The sequence below is a fragment of the Chamaea fasciata genome, unplaced genomic scaffold (genome assembly GCF_029207755.1).
Source record: "Chamaea fasciata isolate MVZ Bird 193981 ecotype frontalis unplaced genomic scaffold, bChaFas1.0.hap1 SCAF_2, whole genome shotgun sequence".
In the NCBI taxonomy this organism is placed as follows: Eukaryota; Metazoa; Chordata; class Aves; order Passeriformes; family Sylviidae; genus Chamaea; species Chamaea fasciata.
In genome coordinates this window covers 105,311,635-105,337,951 of record NW_027094087.1, presented here as the reverse complement: position 1 = coordinate 105,337,951, position 26,317 = coordinate 105,311,635, and the positions used below count along the sequence as shown (strand labels likewise).

Sequence of the window (26,317 nt, the reverse complement as noted above, 5' to 3'; positions counted from 1 at the left end):
AAAAACCAAAAAAATAAAAACAAAACAAAAACAAAAAAAAAAACCCACCCCAAAAAAACCAAAACAAAAAAAACCCCCAAAAACTTCCAGCCCTCATAATACAAGGAAACTCATTGTTATGAGGTTGCTCACAATTTTTCTGTTGCCAGCCACTTTAGGCTGGGTTAGAAAAAGTGTTCTAACAACAGCAAACCAGATAGGGGGTGGGAGTGATGAAATAATCTAGTTAATAAACTAAATCTGTTAAGAGATTTTTTAGCACTGACAGATTTTTGTCATCCTCTTTATAAAAACTATAGAAGGCAAACAAAAATCTCTCTGTGCTAGACTATCAATGAGTACAAAACCATTTGGAAGTGTATTAGACATACAGGGACATATTTGTGTTGCTGATCTGTCTGGATGGCCTCCAAAAAAGCCAGTTGCCTGATGTAGGTCAGCCAGAGTACAGGGCTTTGCATGACAAAAGAAACCACAATACAGTCAAAAAGCAAGTGGGTATTTTGCCCTTTATTCTGCATTGGCCATTGTTCTATTTTTTGGCTTACGTTACTAGTGTAGGTTTTCTTCCTTTGGATTTTAATTAAACTCTCCTTAGGCTTACTAGTTTGACATTTTCTTCTTCTTTTTTTCTTTTGAAATTTTTAGTTTAAGAATGAAGGAATCCTTCATTTATTCATTTCATGTTTACTAGGCCGCTTTCCCCCAAATCTTACTGCTCTACCTTTTCTTATTTAATTTAAATGGGTCATTAATGCACAATATCCAAATAAAACTGTGAATTTTGATCAGGTGGGTATAATAAGCTTGCTGACTATTCTGAAGCTGATGATCACCCATTATGTAAAATACACATGGCTTTCACAGCTGTGCAGTAATAGAAAAATCTTAGTTTGTATCTAAGCCTAACAGTATTGAATTCTGAACCAGATCATATTGAAACTGTTTGATGTTGGCTGCCGGGTGAGAACTGGGTCCCCACTAAAATCCAGAGGGCATTTTGCTGTTCTTTTCCCTGCAGCCAAGATTTCAGCTTGTCACAGACTGCAAATACGAATTCCTTTTCTCTTTGCTTTTCCAATTTTCTTCTCTCACACAAATAAATCTTGCACTCATTCAGATTTATTAGATTTACTCTCAAATCATAGTAGCATAACTGAAAACAGAATCAGACCCAGCAATATGTTTTGTCTTCAAAATAATTAGCTGCATTCTATACAATCTCCCATTTTTGTCCAGCTATATATGCTATCTGGAGAACCTATATACTGAATTTACACAAGCTGTGTAACAAGAGTCCTTTTATAACACGGACTACCCTGATTAGAGAGAGCCTTATAAAGACAGAGCACCACACTTGGATAATTCACGTGCATAAAATCCACATACAGACCCAAAGTTATTGACCAGGCAGAGCAAGTTTTTCTGATCACCACATTGTGCCTTTTTAAAAATAAAGTGCTATTTGCTTATGGCTAAACCTTATATGTGGCTATTGCATGCACAGTTCAGACTGCATTGTCAAAAACCAAAACACCTTCACCAAAAATTATGGAGCCTAAGCATTAGGGCAATGACAGTTTTTGTTGGTTTTGGTTTGTTTGTTTTTTTGTTTGTTTCCATTTTATTTTGCATTTCAACAGAATTTTTGTCAAACATAGAGCATGTAAACACACAACACTTTCCTTCACTGTTCCCCACACAGCTGTTCACAGAGGAGGAATACTAAGGATGAATGTTTCTAAAGCCACAGACAACTTCTCCACTTATTTCAGTTTTGTGGTTTATCTTTTTTGTTTGTTTGTTTTTCTTATATTTAGTATTATGACAAAACATTATAAGAAAAGCTTTCTTTAAGCAGTGAGAAATATCAAATGGTATTTGTCAATCCCTGAATCATGCTATTCAAAGTGCTTAAATCTACACTAAAATTAGAAGAACAGAAAAGTATTTCCCATGTGGCTAACAAAAGACCTACTAATTGTCTAAATGTGACTGTGGTCAAATAATTACATCCTACATTTATTCCACATCCCAGTCTTTACACCAGGGGATGTAAAGGGGAAAAAATAATGCATTGCTTTCAGAGGATCCTGGGGTATTTGGGACTGTTGTGGTTCAAGCTCAGATGGAAATTAAGCAGCACACTGTCACTCACTCAACCCCTCCCTTCTCCCCCCCTCAGCCCAGTGAAAACCAGGACAGGCATCGAGATGAATGAAGGAAAATGCCATCATTGCCTGACAGGTGTCTGTAAGAGCAAATAAATAGTAGCTTTCTTAAAGCAAAAGTGCAAAGCTCTCTTAAAATTTTATGTGACCTGGCAGCCTAATTTCCATTTTGTGGATGTTTGGCACATGTCCAGAGACACTATAATAAAGAACAGATTGTAGAAAAAGACTTGAGCTTAATCTCAGAGAAATAAACATTTTAAGCAAACAAAAATCAGTGTATACCTCAAAGGTCTATTAGCTTCTTCTGCCGATACTGAGATTCCTTGACTTTCACAACAGGAGCGCAGTCATTTCCTCCCACACTGTCAGTTCTGGATTGGTCCCACAAACATCCCCCAAACTGCAGCTTCTTGACTCTCTTCTCATTAAGAAGACCAAAATATTACAAGCTATGCTTTTCTTCTTGTGACAATCATGATGAGCAAACTCCACAACATCCATTATATTGGCCGATATCATTCAGCTGCCATAAAAACACCTACAGCTAATTAATTACATAGATAGACTCTAAGGCCTGTTTGCCAGGACACCAGTTACAATTCTGCCAGGGTAAATCAAAGCCAGGACTCTATGACAGTGTGCTGCAACCAGTAACTCTGCTCCAGCTTCTCTGCTTCTGCCAGCAGGGACTAGCAGAGAGCTTGGCCTGAATATGTTGCAGAGCTGCACCACTCTTCTCTCCTTTCTAAAACCAGAAAGGACTTTCGGTTATTTAAAACATAAGCATGAGCAAGGTGCTTATTTAATTTGTCTCAAAGATGTCTGGATGTAAATACAGTGGTGGGCTTTTATTCTTCCCTGTCAGCCATGGTGCATGCATTATTTGCAACTCCTCAAAGATAGAATCATACATAAAAATAAAACTAATTTATTTATTCATTAAAGTGAATAAATTGTTTTTAATACTTCCAGGTCTGATTTAAATATTGATTTTGTATAAATAAAGTTTATTCTGAAAACAATTATATTTCTGGTAATCACGTCATTTTTCTGCCTGAGTTCTTACTGAAATCATGTTGAAATTAATGAAGTTTTATTATTTGTTACAAGCTAAAACCAAATAAAAAAAGATTTCTTAATCTTGAATATATCATTTTAAAGCAAATACAGTTTTTGGAACATTAAAATACAAGGGACTCTGAAATCCACAGGAAAATAATGTTTTGCTCTTACTTTTTTTCTGAAAATAACACTTTCTATAATACAAAGTGACAAACCATCTACAATACTGTCTTTTTCATTCCCCTTTGGTTTGGAAGTCATCACTGTACATTTCAGCAGGACTCTGCACTTCAGTGTCTATTGCCTCACTTGTCTCACTCGCCTGACATTTGCAAATGTTATTTGCAGGATTTTGAAAGTTGAGAAAGAAAAAAAAATTGAGTGCTTAAAAAATAAAATCCACAACCACATTAATACTTTTCCAGGACGTGTTAAAAATAGGGTTGCTTTTATATTTGTAAAAGGGATACAACCAACTCATTCTTAAAATAAGAATTAAGGAAAAAAACCAAACCCAAGAAAGCAAAAACCAAACCGGCTATAGTTTCTACACACTCTAGTGACTACTGTGAAGCAACCAATACAGATTGGGTATTTTCTCTTGTTTGACAGGTATCTACCAAGTTACATGTTAGATGATCAGACTGTAGTGTTACCCCAAATGGGGGTCTTTGTAAGGGCAGGGAAGGAGCAGTGCACATTACGGGAGTAGAAATGAAACTGGAGCTCTCAGTGAGCAATGGGGTCTTTCTAAGAACAAAAACCCTCCAAAAGAGGTGAGCTGCAGCAGGCATGGCTAGGCAGGCCAACAAAATGGATGGTGCTTCTGATAACAACATAGCTTTGTCCAAGCATTCCCAAGAGAGGTTATAAACAAACAAACAAAAAGTCTAAAACTATACTAATGAAGCAAAAAAGTTTCCTATCTATACAGCAGTCTCTTCATTTTAAAAAAAATGTAAATATACAAATTCCAATGACATATAAAACAAAGTCAAAAATGTGAATGGGAAGAGACATGGGTAAAACAGGAAGACTGATGCTACAAAGAAATTGCAAAAACATATGTACAAGACCCTGTTTTTCCTCGTTTGTGATCGATTGTAATGCATGTTTAACAGCAGCAGTCGAGGATGTAGTTCCAGGCACCAGACTGCAGACTCTGCTCCTACTCAAGGGGGTTGACAGCCCCTTGCACGTCGGTCACCAGATGACACTGGATATACTGGTCTCCCGTGGCAAGAGGGGCAATATGGCACTGTTTGTGTGAGCCTCCTCGGGGTTTTGCTCCCTGTTAGTTTTTGTCTGTGGCCGCTGCCCATTTATGAGTGTCATGGGGATGTTGCAGTAGGTGTGCTGGTTGCCTATTGAGGTAAGAGGCAGGGTGCCGGCAGGAGGTACGTCGTACTCGTAGCTCCGGTAATAGTGTTTCTGGCGCATCTGGGAATGGTATGTGTTATGGAAGGTGGAGCGCAGGTCTGGGTGGGCAGTGGCGAGAGCAGTGGAGGTGGCAGCGGCCATGGAAATTGCGGAGACTGTCTGCAGTTCCCCAAAGGGCCCCTGCTCACTGACATCTAAAACCTGCTCGTTTGTCATGGGTTCAATCCTTTTAAAAGGCATTTCGTACTGTAAACGTTTCCAGAACTTGGAATTCAACTTGTTGCATTTTGGTCCATGCCATTTAATGACAGTGAGGAGCTTGATGGTATGTTTTAGGGCCTCAACCTCCTGGTAGTTCATAACTCCTCGTAATTCACTGCATTCAATCAGTATCACTTTGATTTCTCCTGTGACTAACATATTTCGAAGCCTTGTTTCCAGTTCAAAGATGCTCCAACCTCTTCTTACCACGTAACTTGGAGTCATGACGATGATCAGTCGCTTGCTTTGGTCTACACATCTTGCCACATCTTCAATGTAGGCTACAAAACAAAACAATTGCTCAAAAAAACACTCTAAGAAAACAGTCTGCTCTCATACACTGGTGAGAAACAACAGAGCAAATCCCTGCTCCAGAATATCTCACTGAAATATACAAAAACATCAATTGCAAATGTGCCAGACTGGCCTGGCAGAACATGATCTTGAGCAACCTGCTCTATGTGGATATCCTTGAGCAGGGAGGTTGGAAAAGATGACCTCCAAAGGCCTCTTCCAATCTCAACCATTCTGTGATCTATTCCCACATGTGCTATGGATTGTGAGTGTTTGTTCATGAGCTGTGGCTTTGTATTGTCTATATCGTTATTTGAACAAACATGTCCATCATGATTTTTACCTTTTAAAAGGCAAAGTCACCCAGTTAGACAGCAGAGCAGCAGCTATGTGCTTCAGGACTTCAGTCTCAAACCAAAATGAAACTCTAAGTTTTTTGGTAGGCTTAGACTCTGTTTTTCTTTCATGCCCTTGCCACACACATATATAAAAAGTGTTGTCTCTTGTAAATTAGTGTTTAGTTTGTTGTAGATTTAAAAAATATCCATGAGATTGTTAGATGCTTTATGTTGTGTTTTGCCTATACCAAGCATCCTTTATTTTATATTTCATTAAAGGTATTGAACTTAGTTGCCCTCTATATGGTTACACTGAAGTCATGAAGAATATTACAACAGCTAACAAAACATTACTGTACTTATGTTGGAATATGAGAGAGAAAAATGAAAAAGATCTACTTGTACCAGCTGGAATCAATTCCAGTATTCAGTCTCTGAGAATGATCAAGTACATCCACTACATATTTGTCTACAGTGAACACTGGCAGAATTCACTACTTTTGTCTGGTCTAGGAGTTATTATTCCTCCATTGCCTTAGTCAAAAAACCAACTTTTTCTTTTCTCTGTGAATTTCTGTAATACTTACAATCATGAATATCTTTCCAAACAAAACATAAGGAACTGAAAAGAAAGAACTTGGTATTCATTCCTAGAGATGCAAGGTCTCAAAAAATCTGAAGTGTTAGCATCTTTCATTTCCTCTACTTATGCATACCTTGTCTGCACTGTTTTACCTTCAATTAAAACAATACAATTGCTAAATAATAATCCTCTTATCTGGGAAAAGCACATTAACGTTTGGTGGCTTATCTTTACCATTCTCTAAGACATGTGAGAAAAGATGACATTCTGAAGGAGTAGGTATAGAAACAAGACTAAAAAAAATCACTGCAATCAGTCATTTTCTTCTTGAAAATCACATGAGAATAAAGACATGACTTACTTCCTGTGGGAATCAAATCTCTGTCTGGTATGAACAACTTGTATCCATAATGCTTTTCCAGCATATCTGGTAGAATCTCAAGAGCAAATCTTTCTTCCTCTCCAGTTTCTTGATTCCACTGGTCAGGATCCACTTTGGTATAAGATAGATATGCATCATAGTCTTTGTTGTCTAAGGAAAGAGAAAAATTAAGTTAGTTTATTCCTTATTCTAGCAGTTTTTCCAGATACTTCCCCAGGTGTTATTTCTGGGAGAATTTTTCAGGAAGTGGTTTAGATGAAATGGCAAGCTTTCACCCAGTCTCCAGATATGCATCCATTCAGCTTTCCTGTTTCACCTGGTAGAGACAATCCTTAGTTACACAGATGCAAGGAAGGGGGGTTCCATATCCATAGACAGAAGTCAGTTTATGTAAGAACCTGGATGAAGGAAATCCACTCAACTGCAGGGTGACAGCTCACGAGCACAAAAGTCAAAAGTCACTGAGAAGAATTTGCATTCTTCTCTGACATAAAAGGAGAAAGAAGAGCATGGAAATAACTAAGCTAATATGTAAATGTCTCTGCTGCATAGTAAAAGCATTTCAGTCTAACCAGAATTTTACTATAAATTTAGGACCTGGGGCTGAAATACTCTAAGTGTACATATAGCCTTCCTTGTAAAACTCTTTAGCTCTCCAGATCCCAAAGTATAGCCAAGCTGAAATCTTTCCAGTATCAGCTCCTGATAATGTAGTTTAAGTTTCTTGAATTCTGTGCACTTAAATTTGCAAATTTAATGTTGCATTAATGTACATTTCATTACTTAACAGTGTGTTACTTCACTTCAATGTGAGAAATAACTATGCCTGTGTTTTAAATGTGCTTGGTGTGCCTGCTTGAAAGACTGAATCAAAAGAGCCACCATTAATTTTCATTAGGAGGTCAATAATGCCAACTGCTCTGGAACTAATTCACTGGAATAAGAGGTCACGTTTTGACTTTTGTTGTGAAGAAAGCAGAGGAAAATCAATGACAAGAGTAATGTAATGTTAACATCCTTCTAACTCTCTTGACAACATTATGAACAGACTACCCAGAATATCAATTGCTTGTAAAAGAGATCTGACTGAATACTCTAAATACTGTGTGTCATAAGTAATGTTATATTCAGTCAGTTCTGACTTCATTTATTTATTGAGCCACTCCTTTCTTCATTTTACACCTTTTTGTAGTCTGGTAGCATTATTTTGAAAAGCCTGCCAGCTGTGGATGCAAAGATTGTGAATGAAATCAATGGAGCGGTGTTAATCTTGAGCAGTCCTTTCTCCCTTCTGAGGAACCATGTGCACTATGCTCATTAACATTTGCAGATGACAGAACAAATGTGGTTGTACTGTTACTACTTTTAAACTTTCTAAACCCATGAAATGGTCATGTGCTCATTCTGTGCCCTGCACATCTTTTGTGGGATATTATCTATTAGATTGTTATAGCCACAGAAAAAAACAAACAAACAAAACAAGCGAAAAACAACAATCAAAACAGCAAAAAAAAAAAAAAAAGAAAATTAAAAAAAAGAGATGCACTGTCTTTTATAGTTCACACTTCCCATGATTTTTGGGAGTATTTATGAAAACATGTCCTTTATTACAGACAAACACCTCCTGCCTTTGACAATGCCTTAAAATAAGACTGATTGGATCAAGTATAATGTAGAGGGACATATAGAGGGGGCTTTTGTTTCGGCAGTAGGACAGTGTTCACCCAGCAAAAGACTTAGCACACAGTGAGGTCAAAAAATATATGAGGAAATTATCACAACTGACAAAATGCTGGTGCTGCAATGACACATTGTATTGTCACCTCATCCATGGTCATGACCATGGTACATGCTTGAGACCCGTGCTGCTCTGTTCAAAGTCTTTGAATAAAGATGAGAATGTATCATTTCTCAAAGGGATAAATAATAAGAAATAATGCACAATAAAACAACTGTTTTAAAGGCTGAGTATTGTCTGTTAAGATGATTTGTACATTCTTACTTGGAGGGGAAATTATTTGTGCTATGACATTGTTTAATTGCATATGCAAATATTGCACTTATGCATTTACAATTACTTACAATTACTTAATTTACAAGTACATTACTTACTTTACTTACTCAAAATACACATTTTTCTTATCATGGTGGCTCCAGCACCTCCACTATCTACAATTGCATCATCCTGCATTGCAGGGAAAATATCTTTCCCTCCTCATTTTATTAGTATTTGTAGGGCAAAGAATGGTTGGGGTCTAGGATATGTCTGCAGAGATGTGTTTGGGCATCAGGCATGGGGAAGTTCTGGATTAGTTCATCACAATGAGGTCAAATGCAGCTTGTGCTCAAGGTGTGATGCATTCAGTCCACAAATGTTTCAGTCAGCCTCAAACCACTGGTACTGCAAGACTCCAGGCAAAACAGAGTGTGTTACAAACTGTCCTATCATTTCAACCGTTCTATGGAGTTGAAAGTGAGAACTTTGTGAGCAATGGTCATGGAACTACACTCAGCCACAGGTTTAGATATACCTAAGGGGTAAACACTGAGGGTCAAATCTCATCTTCGTTAATAACACATGGAACAGGGCATTTCATTTAGTGGCCCAGGATTCTTGCCAAAGCACCTTTACATCACTGGAATATGCATTCTTTAATACTGCCCATTCATTTTGGTACTCATTTAAATGCAGAGTACAGTATCATACTCCCTGTAACTTTCTACAATGTTAATCCAACAGAAGTGATATAAATTTTTAGGGGATGAAGCTGTAAATGCTTCTTGTTATTCCAAGGATGTGGTCAGCAGCAGTCACTTAAAGGCTCAAAGTAAGCATAAAATGAAACCCAGACTCTATATCCATCTACTTTTTCACATGCAAATGGGATCTTTGGGTAAGTAAATTGCTATCAGACATCTAAGAACTCATCTGTATGCATGGTCTCCTAACAGCTACACATGAAGAAATGATAAGCTGGTGCCTACAGGAAGAAGGATAAAACTACAGGGACCACCAAACAAATTTAACATCAAATTTGCATTATAGATGTATGTGTTTTCTAATGATTTCCATGTTGCACTGAAAGAAGTCAGCAGTTTGGGCCTTTAAGCGTTTATTAGACTTAAACATTGATGTTATTTCTGCTAATGGGAAACAGAAAAATTATATACATGTGTGAAAAAATTAAGAAAAGAAAAAAGGCTTTCTAGACACTCTTATCAGCCACGTTCCAGCCAGTGACAAATTCTGATTTTTAGCTGGTATGATATATTCTAGCACAAAACAGATTAAGAGATCAAAACAAGGAGAAATTCCACAACATTGCATTTTATAGTGAGCCTTATTTCAATGAAGCCCTAAGACCTAGATGGTGGAGTCAGTTTATGTGTCTGTGCATCCTGAAATCCTCAGAGTGGTTTTCAGTGCCTTCAGAAACATTCAGCGCAGTGGACGCAGCTGACCAAGCACAGGGTGCTCCACAACTCAGTGTAGCCAGCAGGGCTGGGCAGGTCTTCCATTTCCAGATCAACAGGGAACAGAACAGCTGATTCCTTCGGCAGAGCACATGCTCTCCTCTTAAATACTCAGATACTCATACAGGACTTGGGATCAATGCACTGATTTAACTCAGTGTTTCAGGATTTCAAGGGGAGCTTTGGAAATAGGAGACTGGGTCCCTCCAAATGCCACAGGGAGCTGGAGTCACACTGATAAAAGAAGGTTTTGTCTTAAAAAAAAAAAAGTGCTATGTTCAGAAACAGTTACAAAGAACTTTTCAAAATTTCTCAGTGACTGTAGTTGATTCAAAATTATGGCATTTCTAGATCTGTATTTGCTTCACTATTTTGGGGGACACATTTAATGTATACATTGGGATACTGGTTATCCTTAATATAATGAAAAAATGTCATTTAATGCTGAGTTGAATAAAATGCTCAAATCCTAGGACTTTCAAAATACTTATGCTTTTCCTCACGCTATTTACTGTTGCTGATATAACATTTTCTATTATTTTTAAATGTCAAGCCCTTTTAATGTTAATAAAAATTAAGAACTACCCATACAATTTTTTCCATGGCATAGTATTTTTTAAGTGTAGCATTCCTCATGATAGTTCATATTCTTATGCAAGTGAGCGATGTTGAATTGTATGGTGGTCCTTTTTTTTTTTCTGATCTACGGCTGAAGTTTTTAACCCATAGCAATCTCTTAGTTTGGAATCTAAAGATGATCTTGGTAATATTTTGGTTTTTTAAGATAAATATATATCATATATTACACATGCACTTCAGAGGCTATGAATTAGGAAGAGAGGAAAAAGCAGGAATTTTCCTTTAAATTAGCGCATTTCATGCACAGAACCTAGAAAATCCCATATTCAGTGGAGACATAAATTGAGTTTTTATTGTTTGAATTGCATTTCAGATGTAAATAAATAACATAAACAAGAAGAGTTAAAAGAAAGAGTTTTCCAGCAATAAAATTGTAATTAAATAAGAGAAAAATCCCTTTTTGTAACCACTAATGTTTAGAAAGAAGAGAGCCGTATTTTTCTGAGGTGATTTTAATAGAATTTGAAATTGATATTCATAGAGCAGGATTTCTTATCGTCACAATTTGCCAATAGCCAATAAGAATATACAAACGAGTGGTAAGACTACTATTGCAAACTTATTTCGTGCGTCCCCAGGGAAGATCCAGTAATTGCAAAGTTACTAACTTCAGCAGTAATTTCAGTCTAGCTATACCTGCATAGCATAATCATTAACACAAGTGCTTTGGTGGTGCTTAAACCAATGTTAGAAGTTATATTAGAAAGTTAATAACTAAGTCACACAGAAACCTGAAGAATCTCAAAACATTGCCATTCCTTGCTGCTTAAGAGTTTCACTGGGATGAAACCCAGGAAAGCACTAAAAATATTTCTTACCTGCTCTTGTCCTGGACAGTTAACAAAGATATTATCAGGGCATTCTCACAGGTTCATCCATGAACCCAGCTAGTCTTTTGTAGCTAAATAATAGCAAGAACAAAATCATGATTATGTAAGGACTGTCAAGTGCAACAGGAACTACAAGGAAGAATCAGTTTCATCAGCCTCCTAATTTGGGCATTGATTTGCTTTCCCTCAGCAAGGAGCAGAAATTCATCTCTCATGAAAGGGCAAACAGGTCAGCCAAGGAACAATATAGATGTCATGTACCAAACCCAAACAAGATTTCCAGAACTGAGAGAGCTCAGCAGTGGCACATTTAAATCTCATTAGGAGCACTTTGCTTAATTTCAGCAACGTGGTGGAAAACAAACAAACAAACAAACAAAGCAGTCACTTTCCCTCTTTCAGAGCTGAAACTCCCTAGGCCTGGGCCCAGTTGCCTTCCCTTTAATGGAGCTGGACAGAGGTCATGGCTTCCTTCAATTCACCAAGGTTTCCATGGCAAAGAAGGCTGAGAAGAAGACTGAGGACACCACAGTGAACTCCTGCCCAATATTTTAGAGACAGCTGATGGAACCTAAAGCCACCAAGGGTTGTTGTGAAGGTATTCATTTCAGCTCTTAAACAAAGGTCTCAATTTCTAGCTATCAGTTGCCTACACTTTTCCTTTTTTTCTTGAGTCTAAAGCTTGACTTCTTATCAGCATAGGTGTGAGAAAGGACATTTATGTAAATTTCATTAGAAAACTGTCTACAACACTTTTGGTCAGATTTTGTCTTCAATTACGGCTTGTTTTTTGCAATTTAAAATGTTAAAAATCTACCCAGGTAATGGTAGCAGCAGATACCTGCAAACTGTTTCTACTATTAGCTGTACCATATGGTCTTGCCTCTGAAACTAGAATCTAAAACACAAACACATGTAGAAGTTTTTGACTACTTTTGCTTATCTGACCATGTCCAATGGTTTTTAGCCTGTCATCCATAGACTTCTTGATTTATCCATAATGTTAACTAAAACTGGCATACAGTCATCCACATATGCACTGGAACCTCTAAGATGTTGAAACGAAAAAAAAAAAAAAAGAAAGGTGTAAAATAAAGGTATTTTGGTCACTTTGAGCCTCCTATCCACTCTGAGGCAGGATTGTAACTGGCACTACTGAGAGAAGTGACTCCCTCTCCACCCTCACTGTGCCTGATGTGCCTGTCATGCCTGGGTACTGATCCTTGCACAATTTGATGAGCAAGAACAATACAAAGGAGAAAGTTGTTCCAGGTAAAATAATGGGAAAATTTCCACTGATTTTAAGGTGCCTGGAAGTCAGCTCATATCTAGAAAAAGAGCAGATTTCTTTCAAGTGGTAAATCTCTTCTTATACAAATAGCTTTTAAGGTCACAGAGTGCAAGCTAGAAAGAAGTCTGGGCATGTGTTGCTCACAGGTACTTGTAAATTGTTATTTGCATTTTCACTCTGTCAGTTAAAGTACAACATTTATTTTTATAAAGTCATTTAAAAACTGGGAACACCAGCAAAAGAAGGTCCTTGAAAAATAAAAATACATGAAAAGCAACTGTTAAAATGCACCACAGAGAATGAACGTGATATAAAATCTCTTTTGTTGGAGTTCAGTGTACAACAAAATAGAAGAAATCATCACTTCTAAAAGTGGCTTTCACTAGTATCATTTTAGTCCCTAAAGTGTACTTTATAGACAAGGCTTTTTAAAATAAGCTTTTAAGTTTAAAGCTGCAAAACTAGAAAGGTTACCTGACATTTGACAAAGATTAACCCTCAGAAGTTCCCAGTGAAGCATCTATTTCTAAAAATGTTGTTGTTTTCAGTACAGTACAGGACATTTCTTTCTTTGCATAGCACTTCAAGCTATCATCTTTACTGTGTATGTGGAGCGATCTTGAACTGGATTTTTCCTCTTAAACAGATTTGGGAGTTTCTGGCCACCAAACCAGTAGTGGTTAGTTATGGCTCAGAGATGCAAGGTCATGGCAAACACCAGCGGGTAAAGAAGCTGCTGCTTTGCCAAAGGTCAGAGTGTTTCTCTTGCCCCTGTGCTGCAGTGACCAGAGGAGCTGTCAGACACTCACAGCGAGGTCCCCTGGCTGGACAGGGGCGCCCTGTGCTCCTCTGCACTGCAGGACACATTGTGATGTCTATCAAACCATCCCCTGGTGTGGAGTCAGCTCCCACATGTTTGGAAAGCACAGGTGTGGAGTGAGAGGAGAAGCAGCAATATTACTGTACTCCAAATTGGTAGGAAAGGCAGGGAATCAACCATGAAAACATAAAAGAGGGCTTCAGTTCCCATTCCCAGGACTGAGCTGCAGTGTCTGCAGGAGAGACAAAAACCAGAAGGAGAGTCTTGTCCTTAGGCTGAGAAAAAACATTAAGAAATTCAACACTGTAAGTTAGAGAAATGAGGAATCAACATCTGTGAGCACTTGTTTAATCTGCGGTATCCCTACAGAAAACAATAAATTGAGTTGCATTTGCTGTCAGGGTTAAATACTTTGTTTTCAAATACTTCTCGCAACTTACCCATGCCTCCCACAAAAATATGTATGTTAGTTAGCCTGAGAAAGACTGATGTGTCTAAGGCTTGGAAAGGAAAAAGGAATTGTGATGAGATTTGACATCCTGAAGGGCTTGCTCTTTGGTCAGGGAAGAAAAGAAGCATTGAATTTTAAAAGAGATTTTCAACTGAAAATTTTAATTGGACCTCACCTTTAAAGTGTTTTAAATCCTCTCTGGGTACAATACAGTGCACATAAAAAAAAGACTGTGATATTTTGATGTTTGCTTATCTCCATGCTGTCCTGAAGTATGACAGAACATGGTGTAAATTATGAATAGAACGTGGGCGCTCTGCTGCTGCACTGCAGGAGATGTGTTTAGAATAGGATTTTAGAGTTCAGCATTTTGTGTCTGTCAAAAACTAAGACAAAGGAAGGGATCTCAGTGTATTTCTGCAATTTATTTCTGCACAAGCCATATCTTGGGCTTCTGGGGAACATTTTCTCTCCATCATCCTTCTTTTGCAGAAGTTTAGGTGAAAGAGACAGAGTGAAACATGCAGCTCCAGTCACTTCATTAGCACAATGGGTTTTATCCATGTTGCCAGCATATTGAACACGGTAGAAGCTACATGTTTTCATTAGGAATTTGTAAGTAGTATTTATCTTTTTATATTGCTGTGGTTAAGCACCCAAGATATCAGTGTTTGCACTGATCTTCTAAGGAAAATCCGTTCTTGACCTTCTTTAACAATGACCTTCGCTCAGAAAAATAAACTGAATGGGTGTTGGTTTTCCTCCTCTTGAATCACAGAACAGTATCCTTTAGAGGTAACTTTTTTTGATGTATAAAATCCGTGATTGAAGTATTGCTGTTCCCAAGTGACCAATGTTTGGGATGAGACGAGAGAGAGAGGCAAGAGTGTAACACCTGGCAGAGTAAGTCTGCAAATAAGTTGGAATTATTTGAGAAAATGATAAATTACAACTATAACAGCAAGAATTACTGATACTAAAAGAGAAAAATTAAATTACATCTATCTAAACAATTATTATTTTTAGTGTATATTTCTGCATAGACTAATATAACTATTATTAAATTCAAATAATTTATGGAAGTAAGCATGCCCATTTAAACTGGCAGCTGCTTTGTGGTTAGGAGAGGATCTCAGCTTCTGAAAAAAAAGAAGGTGCCTGTCAAAATCCTCCATGGCTCACAGTCCCTCTGGGCCTCAGTTTCCTCCTCAGTAAAATAAATAGAATAACCTTTTTTCCTCACTGAGCTGCTACATTAATGCATCTTTTTGTAAATCCCATAGAAGGTTACAAAATGTTCTGATGTTCTTGGGCTTGTTGTTCTGAGCATTTTCTATTTTGAATCCTTGTGCATTTTTAGATGGGAGGCAGAAATGGGTCATTCCCTAGTGATTTTATAACGGAAGTCTTATATAAAGACCTGTAATTCTGCAACTGCTCTTTTCCTTATCAGTGACAGATTTAGCCATCACTTGTTTATCAGTACATATTTATTTTAATACATCACAGTGGCTTCTGCCTACAGGCTATTACCTTGACCTGCAAAAAACCCCTTTGATTAGTATTTCTGTGGAAAAAAAGGTCCTGTCACCAAAGACAGAGTGGTAGCCCAAAACATCAGGAACTCTTGACCTTAGAAACCAAATCTTATTAATCAGAGACTGCAGCTCAACCTAGTTTGCTATTCAACAACAATTTTGATTAGTAAGGCAAGAGGCAAAAACCCCCTTTTCCTTCAGTCCATAAAAAGATAAAGATGAAAATGCATGTATATATTTGACAGAGCTGGTGCACATCTTGTGGATTACTTTTGTTTAGGCTGGGTGTTCTTGAATTACAGAACAGCTTTAATGACCATTTGCAGCCTGCTCAGTGATTAAGTAAATGAACTCAAGCAAATGAACAACTGGGTACATTCCCACACACTCAGTACAGTTTATTGAAACTGATCAGTTTAAACAAGCAGTAAGCTGAGATTCAGTTCAACCTCTATCTATTTGTTGAATATAATTAGGGAGAACACCCCCTTGCTCACAGAGAAGATAAGCTGGCTTTCAGTACTGATGGGAAGTGAAAATCTTTAATGCACAGATGTTGGCAATTTACATTCAGTGTTGGGAATAAAATTCTAAAAGACACGGATGTCTTCTGGAGCTCCAGAGAGCAGCACATACATCAGCTCAGCAGTGACTGTGCTTATGTACTGTATGAGGAATGTATATTCAAGTCAGCACCTAAAATTGCAGTTGTTAATACATCTTGAACTGAAATGAAATTTGGGCCTTGGTGGAGAGAAATAAAAGACAGATATTCTTAGAAAGTAGGAAATGTGCTAAGAAGCTGCCTTACCTCCATCTAGTTCTTCAGCTCCAAAATGATTTCTGTAGAAGAGCATAATCTCTATCTTGTAACACTTGTAGATAGTCACTAAACAAACAAGCAGCAGCAGAATAGCACCAAGCCCACCAGCAAGCTCAACTGTGTACATCAGCTCTGCAAAGAATTACAAAACCCAGTAACAACCACATTCCAAACCAGAGAAATATTAGCAGCAGACCTTGTACTTCTGTTAAATATTAAAAATAAAGTAATGAATGATGGGTTATTTATTTCATTATAAAGCCCTTGAATGAGTATTAAATTGATGGGGGTTTTATTCTTCAATAAGCTGGTTTTTTTCCCTCTGATACACCATATTAATTGCTCACTTAAAAAATAAATTTTGCTGGGGATGTGTGTGTGTGCGTGTTTGTATATGAGTATATATGATGCATATATATATTTTATAACTCTCTTCCTTTTTTCTTTCTGTAGATAGACCACCGTTTGCTTAACCTACATAAATGTAGCCATTTGACTTAGAGTGAAAGCAAAGGCGAATGTTTCTTTTTTGAGGACTATTATGTAAAACCAGCTCTTCCCTTATTCCATATACAAATAGGATGTAGGCAAATTGGGCAAGATTAAGGATTTTATTATTTTTTCCAAAACAAAAATAGAAATAATAATAATAATTTAAAAACTTCAAAAAACCCTTGAGAGATGTGAAGACACATTATCCAAGGAACCCTACAACCTCACATCTCAGCTATATTTATGTTAATATTTTTTAATAGTTTCACAGAGGTCTGCAGTTTATTCTCACTTTTCCCCCAGTGGGCTTAGCTAATGTGTGGACACAGCAAAGAGTCCTGGTTTGTCTGTTGTGACATTCCCATTCAGACTGACCCCTTGGTGTCTTTGCTGCCATCTGCTCACAGGATGGATTGAGATCATCACCATGGAGCACTGTTCCTGGGGACAGGGAGTGGTCGGCTGTGGCCACCACAAGTGCCCAGCACCAGTAGCGAAGCCACTTTTTAGGCCAAAGGTAGCATGCCACCATGGACTTTTGCCTCACCCAGTTTGAAGGAAGCTCACAGAGCTTACTTTTCATTTGCTCATTGATTGAAAACTGGTAGTTTCAAAAAAGAAGGGTAGGAGGAGAGCTGTTAACAATTTTGTGATTTGAAATCACTAGATGGCAAGCCTGAAGACCTTCCATGCTTTCCCAAATCACTCAGTTTTGAGGAATGAAAATATACCAGATCTTGGAAATCTAAGATACAGAGTTTGCTTCATAAAAAATCTGTGCTGGAACAAGTGTTATTTTCACAGTGTCCTCTTCTGGTGGGCAGCTTCTGTCTGAGTGAAGTAGTGTGGACCTGGAGTAACCTTTTTGTGTATGTGTGTGGCTGTTCAGATTTGATAATCCAGCAGAATACAATTCAATTAGAGAAATAAAAGTTTAGAGGAAAAATTGACAATTGCATTTATTTGACAGCTTCTACTGAGAATCACACCTTTTTATTATTATTATGAGGGAACTGTAAGAAGATTTCATTGCTCTCTAGAAGACACTAAAAGTGTAATAAAATAAAATAAAAAGGCATTTATATTCCATGTCATTCTTTCTAAAACCATGCTGGAAACTACTTTGTGTTAGATATTTTTAAAACTGACATGGTGATTTCAAACTCCCAATACTTTTCTGGTCCAGAGAGGGAAATGTTATTAAAAACATCTGACAAAATACAGTTTGCATAGACAAGTAATGCAGTATTTTAGAATATAAATGGAAATGGAAATTAGTCTGCACTGGCTTACTATACCCTGTTTATCATTTTGTAATACAGGTGATGCAGCTGTTCAATGGTAACTATAAGAAAGCCTTTAGTATTTCGGATTGCTAGGTGCAAAGTGCTCTATTTATGTGCCTGTTGTTATGACTCACTAAAGGCAAAGAAAAACTTTACAACGGGAAAACAGAAGTTTTTCCTAAAATTATGATTTTTATATTAAATAGAAAGAAATAACTTCAGGTATTCATTTGTTTCCTGTCATTGTGCATGAAATCAGACTAATACACTGCATCACTTTTGCCATCAGAGTCCCCCTTAGTTATACGTTTCCCCATAAAGTAAGATTATGACTTTATGTTTGCTTCAGTAAAATCTATCTGAAAGTACATGAAACTGTCCTTAATTAGGCCATCAAAGCAAACAACAAAATTCTCTAGTCAGCCTGAAACGGATTAGCAATTACCTTCTCATGTGTTGCTGCTGAGCCTCTGTGATCATACACAGACAAAGTGATTCTTTCTTAAACAGATTTGTTTGCAAAAGAAGTTTCATGGTCTGCTGATGTAACAGAGCCAGCCTGTACCTTCCTCTGTGCTGGACAGCATCTACCAGCACATGTTCACTCTGTGTTTTGGGTGCAGTTTGTCAGGGTTCAGAGGCAGAGAGGGACAGTGATTAGCCCAGCAGATTTCTGCATCCTTACACCCCGCCCACGAGGTGCCTGAGCTGGCCCCAAAGTGCTGGAAATGGGACAAGCACATGGTGGAAGGCAGGGGGTTGTCCTGGACACAGGGTCACACGAGGCTGATTGTTTTCAGGCCTTGAGTTTGTGTTCCTCCAGGATGCTAAACTGTGCCCTAAAAGGCCTCTGAGTTACCTCAGGGATTTTAGGAACAGTGTTACTCTGTTTTGAGCTGAACTGAAGGTACAAGAAGCAGAAGGCTCAGTCCTGCCTCTACTGTTGGCCCCTCAGGTGGCTGAAGCCATTTCACATTTCTGTGCCTCATTATTCCCAGTGTGAATTGGGGAAGGTGCTCTGGCTCCTCTGGGAGTGCCAAGGGTGTTGGTGATGCGCATATCAACAGTTTCAGCAATGATGTAGTGACTGTCAAAGACAAAGTTAAAGAGTAGCAGCAAGGTTCCAGACCATGGTTACCTTCACAATAACATTTTTTTCTGCTGCTCTATTCTGCCTTTTACAGTGTGATTTGAGCACAGTTGCTGCAGCAGGCATTACACTCCCTTTGAAGTGTGATCTGTTTTTCCTGCTGAAATTCAGGTTTCCTGTAGTGGCAACATGTTAAAAAGATTCAATTTCATCACAATTCCACATCAGAAGCAAGATATGAGAAGTGCAAACCCTTTAAAATCTATTTAGCCCCTGTGTTGCGTTGCTCAAATTACAGACCTGGCCCTCCTTAAGAAGCTGAGACTGAATGTAGAAAATAGTAGAGGAAAATTACTTGGCTAACCCTTAGGGGGACAGGCATTCTGTTAAACACAACAAATGAGCAAGTGCCAGAGAGTTACATCCAGAAGCACAGCAATCATTTAGTTACAGGCAATTAACAATAGTCTTCCAGTAGCACAGGAGCAGTTCTTCTCCAAGGAAAACACATTGATTGCTGCAGCAGTAGTAGATTGGTTTCTGAATAAATAGCTTGACTTCAAAACAAGATTTGTTACAAGCATTTTGACCAATGGCTACAATTTTTTTCCTTATCAGGAGGCATTGGCCAAGCAGCTCAGTGAAACAGACAGCTAATTAAAACAAAGCACGTGTCCTCTCTAAATATCTAGCATATATGGTTTGTAATGAATGCCCTCAATTTATACCTTATCTTTCCTAATTACTGGACACATTTGTAGGTATTATCTTTGATCTTCACCTGGCTCTAATATTTGATAAACTTCCTTTTACTGTGTCATACAGGTAATTCACTTATCATAGTTGAAGCTGCAAGAAGAAAGTAAATAAAAGTGTTCTGTCAAAGATTCGTATCTTTTTGACTTATATGACATGCTTCAGGGGCTTTACATTTAATGATCTGTAAAAATTTAAAATTAATTTTATTCATTAATTAGCCCTCATACAGCTGAACTACTAAGAAAAATAATTATATTTCAAACATTCTCTTTTTTTGTGATTTATAACCCTAAGAGCACATGTGATTTATAGCTGTGTATTCAGTTTCTGAGCCTGTTTCAAAATCCAATTACAGTCTATCTAAGGTTTCAATTTTGCAATCACTTACGCAGATTGTTCAACTTCATGGACTATAAGTAATCCCTCTGAAGTCAACAGGACTATTCAAAGAGCTTCAGGTTAGCACAGAAATAAATCTCTGCAACTTTGTGGCCTAAACTGATTTCTACTCTCTGCTTGTCTTGGATGATTTAACTCACAAAGAGATAGGGTTTGGTTAGAGGCAGTTCTCAGTTTGTTTAGGTATACTTTCAGAGACTTCATTTATTAAAGGAACCAATAAAGATAATGAATATAATTTGGAAGGGGAGCAGGGACTGCTGTGTTACAACATGCAGGTTTGGTTATGAACTGGTGTGTTTCTTCCAAAGGAAGAAGGAAACTCGCTAACACAGGAACACTTCCCTGAGTCTCATTTCAGAGATCAGACATAAAGAGTAGGCAGAGCTTAAGTTAGCAATGAAAAAACCCATAATCACATTTTAAAAATGAAGTATGCATTTTTTCCTTTTTTTTTTTTTTTTTTTTTTTTAAATTTCCCTGCTTAGTACAATATTCATCATGGCATGGCTGTAAAAAAAAATATCTTCCCAAAGTATAGTATATGAAACCATAGCTTTATAGAGAGTACACATATCCAATACACGTATGTATAAAATCGACTTTTTTGTTGTTGTTGTTTGTTTCAAATTGCCAAAAAAAATCTGGTACCTAGATGGATATGTGCAAATGTCCTATATGGATATCCTATATGGATATTGTTATGAATAATTACGATTGATACTGTAGGACAATAGTCCATCTGATAGCAGTGGAAGTGGATCTAGACTGCTCATTAGCTCGATTATGAAATTATTTCTTAGCACAATGTATACAGTTTTTGCCAGCATGGGCCATGCATACCTGTGGATGTCTGCAGAGTTGACTGAAGCCAACTAAATTTAGTCAAGATTTTCAAAATTATTTTCAGTGCAGTAGTTTCATTTTATTTATTAGAACTATTGGGACCTGGTTGCCTTTCTTTACTTTTTTTCTAGCAATAAATAATACACATTCCTGATTCCCTTCTGAAAGAGAACTAGTCACATTTGGGATTATATATACATAAGCATATATATGTGCAAATGCAACGCCGGGATCTTTTTAATCTATTCATTAGTATGACAGAAAAAGTATCTGAGCCTTGGTGCTGTTGGATTTCCAGGGTTATTATAAGAGAGAGAGCAAATTATTATAATAGAAGTATGTTGTTACTGATGGCATTTTTATTTCTGCTGAGAAGTGCAGGATACCTGTTCCCAGTAGGAGAGTAATTAAACTGACTATCTCCAACAGTATGTTAGCTCAAAAGAGGATAAGGTTGGGAAAATATAGATGCTGCAATGTTACTGAAACTTACTACATTTAAATACTTAACAATGCATTTTAAAGGCAGTCTATTATACAGATTGAAGGAAAAAGGTGTCATGGTGTGGAACAGCAGTAATCTCTGGTTATCTTCCCCAAATTAAGGAATTGTGTATGACCTGAAATCTTCCTCATTAGAAGAGCTTCTATTTGTTAATTGTACTACAGAAATCAGACAAGCCCAAGAAACGATTTCTTTGTTTCGATCTTCTGAAAAAAAATGAATGTAAGAGGCACTGAAAGGTACAAAAAAATGTGGGGGAAAAATTGAGTACTGATTTCCAAGGATGTAAGATATAAAACATATTGTTTGCATTTTTTTCTGACATAACATTAATGAATAATTTAGTTATGCATGGATTATGGGAACAGTTTGTGACATTTTATTTTAAAGTATTTTCATTCTTGCCAATCAAGGTTAGGCTTGCACTTAGACATTGCATAAAAGAAAGAACTATGATAAAAGTGGTGCAAAAGTTGTTTTAAAGAGTAATCTGTTAAACAAACCAACTTGTTTGACACATTGTCAGTACTAAGATTTGTCAGAGGAAAGTTAGATTTAGGCACATGCTGAGTAATCTTATAAATCTTTTTACTGGAGTTATCCTAGTCCAATTTTCTAAAGGATGGGAAAAACCTGACTGATTAAAGAGTGGTCTTATGAAGAATTTCTTTCAGGCAGAGGCCTTTAGTATTCTATTCCTCAACTGATTTTAGACGAGGTTGAGTGTAAAAGGACAGACACTTTTATTTAGGTTTGGGACAAGAAGGGAGCTGATATTTGACCTTTGGCCCTGTGTCATGAACCCCTTGGGAGAATTAACCTTTGTACTGCTGAGCACAGTGACAACTTGAAGACTTCTTCAGTGGCCATAGGTGAATGAAAAATCAATTTCCATCAAATCCAATCCAATTTCAATTCCAATTCTAAAACCTGATGAGGGTCTTGGAAAAGCTTTTCCTGCAGGGCAGAATAAAAACTAAGTGCTCTATACAGTGGAAGATAGACTCGTGTAAGGTCGGAACTGACCAAGTGGGTTGGAGTTCTTCAACAGTTTTGCTTCCACTGAGACTCAAAGATTCACTGGATTCGACAAGTACTCAGGTCCAACTAGCAGAAGCTGTAATATAACTCATTGCTGTCATACTTCAGATGATGAGTTTCTTTCAGAAATTTCAGAAGCATTGTGAAGCTTTTTGGTAGAAGGAGATAGAACACCTGGGGTTTCTTTGTACAGGTTAGAAAAGAACTAGTTTCTTTTCTCTTTTAAGTCTTAATTGTCACTCATCCCTACCATTATGTGAAATTGTGTCCAACTAACTGAAAATGCATATAACACATTCAAGTCTGTAAGTAATGAACCAGATTTACACTATTATGTGAATGGCACTGCAATTTAAGGCACTTGTCAGCAATTCTATTATCATTAATAACCATATGAAGATAATTTGGAATTACTTTCTATTCAGAATTTGCTATTACATTGTACAGAAAATATTAATATGATGTTTATGCATTAAGAAATGAGTTTAAAATAAGGTAGTTTTGTTCAAGATGCATTCCATCTAGGAAATATTATCTTGCATATTTTTCAAACGTATTTTCATGGGCAATTTTAAACACACTCTTTCTCTAAACAATTTATTTCAGTGAAAATCTTTAATTTTCTTGACAGAAAAAAACACCAAACTTGCTTTAATTACCTCTCATTAACTTACAGTCAACAAGATTCATATATGCCCACTGAGAACACCTCTGACAGAGGAAAACAAACTGAAACCATATAAGAGGATAAGGGTAGGATATTAGACGATAATACTGTATAGATGAAAATGGGAAGAAAGGGAAGCAGATACTTTGAAAAAATGCATGAAAGCATGTTACCTTAGTTCTGGTGTCTGTCCCAGGAAAAATACCAGTATATTATTAAGCTTTTAAAATATCCATACCACTTAAAGAATAATGCCAAGATAGAATTTGAGATTATTTTTGCTGTAGAGTTCTACTTCCAGATATACAGAGAGGACTTTCAAAAAACTAATCACATAATTAGATAATAACCTGTATTAACAACACAGTCTATAATAAAGTAAGATTATGAAGACTTTGATCCTGCATGAAAGTCATACTTGTCAATACATAACATTGTAGAAGAGCATTCTTTATCCTTGTGCATTGCATTTTTATCTACTGCATTGATAGACTATAAGCTTGTCTTCTTTAATTAAAAGACTTATGAAAAAGATAGAATTGTAGTCTGTGATCCACCTGTTATATCATTTGCAATCTGTGGTCTGTCATTAATAAGTTTCTGCTTAGCTGCTGTCAGTACCACTCTCAGAATTAATTTCTAGAAGGTTCCTCTACGTGGCTGAACATTAACCTGAAACTGCTCTGGATGATCAATGGCACCTATCACTAGTAAGTAACAACATTGACCTTAGATTATAACAAGTAGGGGTTTTTCTTCCCACACAAAATAAAAAATAACTTGATTATTGTATGGGTGACGGGGATTTGGTCAGAAGGTGGAGAATGGGGCTTAAAGTTAAATCTTTAGGGTTCTGATTTCTCTCTTTTTCCTATTTTTTTTACAAATTTTTTTGGAATGAATGAGAAAAGGAATCAGCATTGGCATTGTCATGCTTAAAATGCTCTACTGCTTTTAACTTCCAGTTAAATGCTCCCTACGCACAGCATCTGAGGAAATTTAGGACTCTAAAAATGGTTAGCTGGCAGCAGAAAAACATAGATCATAGGTTTTCTCCACGGGTGTCAAAAAGTAAAAGAAGTTCAGGGGAAAATAAGAGCTGGGCTCCCTGGGCTACAGAGCACTGGTGTTTGCACTAGAGGATGGTACCAGGGCACTCGGCTTTTCCCACTGCTGGATGCTGAAATTGGGGTCACTTTTCCTGCACACGTGGTGTTGGAATCCAGGGGCATTGTGTTCTGCTCCCTTCCTGAAATTCCTCCATGTCAGGAAAGGAGAGGCTCTGGGTTTCCATTCCAGTGCCACGTCAGGGGAAGAGCAGAAGCTCTCCTCTCCCTGGGGGAATGTGCCAGACTCTGGTTTGGGCTGGGACCACCCTCTGCTGGAGCCTGCTGGGGGTTTCTGTGAGGTGAGAGTGTGTCCCTGTTGGGCTGACCAGGGGGAATATTAAGGAAGATGTATCCAGGCATTTTCTGGTGATTTAGACTGTTGACTTCTTATCCTTTCACAGCTTTTGTAAGTGTAGGCATGTCTAAAATCTCCCCCTGGACTTTAAAGTGTACAGAGGCTCTACTGACCTGGGTGAAGCAGCAGTTGCAAGGGTGTTTGAAAAGCTTAAACTTTGGACCTGAATCCCCCCTGCAGAGTTTAGTCCTAAATACCTCTTTTTCCAGGAACTCTCTTTGTTCAGCAGCAGAGTTTTCTGCTTTGCTGTCCCTTCTGATCCTGGTGATAACGTTCCACACTAGAAGTTCAAGAAGGATTATAATTTCCTTTTCAGGTATGCAGTGAACATTCCAGATTCATCATTTTTGTGCTCTTATACTGCTGGAAAAAAGATCATTAACCAGAAAACCAGCTAAAACGAATACATCTGCAAATGTCTTGGTGTTCAGGAAGCAAATTTACCTAATTGCGAGGTCCCAATTGTTCTAAGTCAGTCAAATAATCAGAAATTAATAAACAGCTAACTCATTCCTAGCAGAGACTAAATATGGATCTAAACAAGGAAACCTAAACCGAAGGGTTGTCATGGTGATATACAGGAGACTAAGCAAGCAGCGCAAAACTCCTCTTCCTAGGAGACCTGAGAGACTAGCTCAAATTTTTATGTGTCATGCTTAATTTATCATTTCACTGAAACAGTTGTCAACATGCAAAATGTGTAGAAGCCTTGTATCCGGTAACTTTTGTCTTTCGAGGGCACAACAGATTTTGCTTCCAGATCTATTTCAGATTCAGCCTTATTTAAAGCAGAAAAAAATATTTTTGGGAGTTTTTCTGCTATTTTTTGTCTTTTTACTATTTATAAGGGCAATTAAATATTGAGATTACTCCCTCTTAAGCATGCCATCATGAGGCCACATATTGTGGTATGTTTGACTTACTGAGTTCTCTGAGAAAGGGAGCAAGGAAAGTAGATTCTTGCAATATTCATGCATGCACAAAGTTAAATTAGAAATCTGGTGGTCACAAAACAGAGAAGACAACAGTCTTGAAGCTACTGCTTGTATGGAAGAGAAAATAAGGACTCACCATCAGCATATGACAATGGATGTCAGTTAAGTAAGAACTGGCTTTAAAGTAACTTTAAAAATTCTTTATTTTCAGTATTCCATCAAGTAATTTGATTACTAAGAACAAGCTGCAGGATTTCAGTGGTTTTTTGGGTTAAGCTCTTGCTCTGTGTTCAAATGTCTCTGAACCGGAGTATAAGACTACTAGCTGGTATATTGTGGAGGTTCAATTACTTAATAAGTTAATTTCTCATCTCAGTAAATTAAAAAAAAAAAAAAAAAAAGACAAATACCAGGCTAAGCAGAACATCTGGTATTTCACATCTGTAGAAGCAATGACAAGAATTCAGAAAAATGGCTACAAATGAAGTTCTAT

At 37.3% G+C, this 26,317-nt stretch overlaps 1 protein-coding gene across 2 annotated transcripts in view; it reads right to left on the bottom strand.

The window, feature by feature from the left end:
* Window positions 1-2,190: 2,190 nt before the first annotated feature.
* The window catches only part of IL1RAPL1 (interleukin 1 receptor accessory protein like 1), a 678,979-nt gene continuing 654,852 nt past the window's right edge, over window positions 2,191-26,317 (bottom strand). For both annotated transcript variants that reach the window (XM_066176970.1, XM_066176971.1), the window contains 3 exons: window positions 16,329-16,472; window positions 6,454-6,624; window positions 2,191-5,158 (listed from right to left, as the gene is read on the bottom strand). In XM_066176970.1, coding sequence (XP_066033067.1) covers window positions 4,440-5,158; window positions 6,454-6,624; window positions 16,329-16,472 — 1,034 coding nt within the window. In that variant the 3' untranslated portion in view covers window positions 2,191-4,439. The remainder of the gene's footprint in view (window positions 5,159-6,453; window positions 6,625-16,328; window positions 16,473-26,317) is intronic.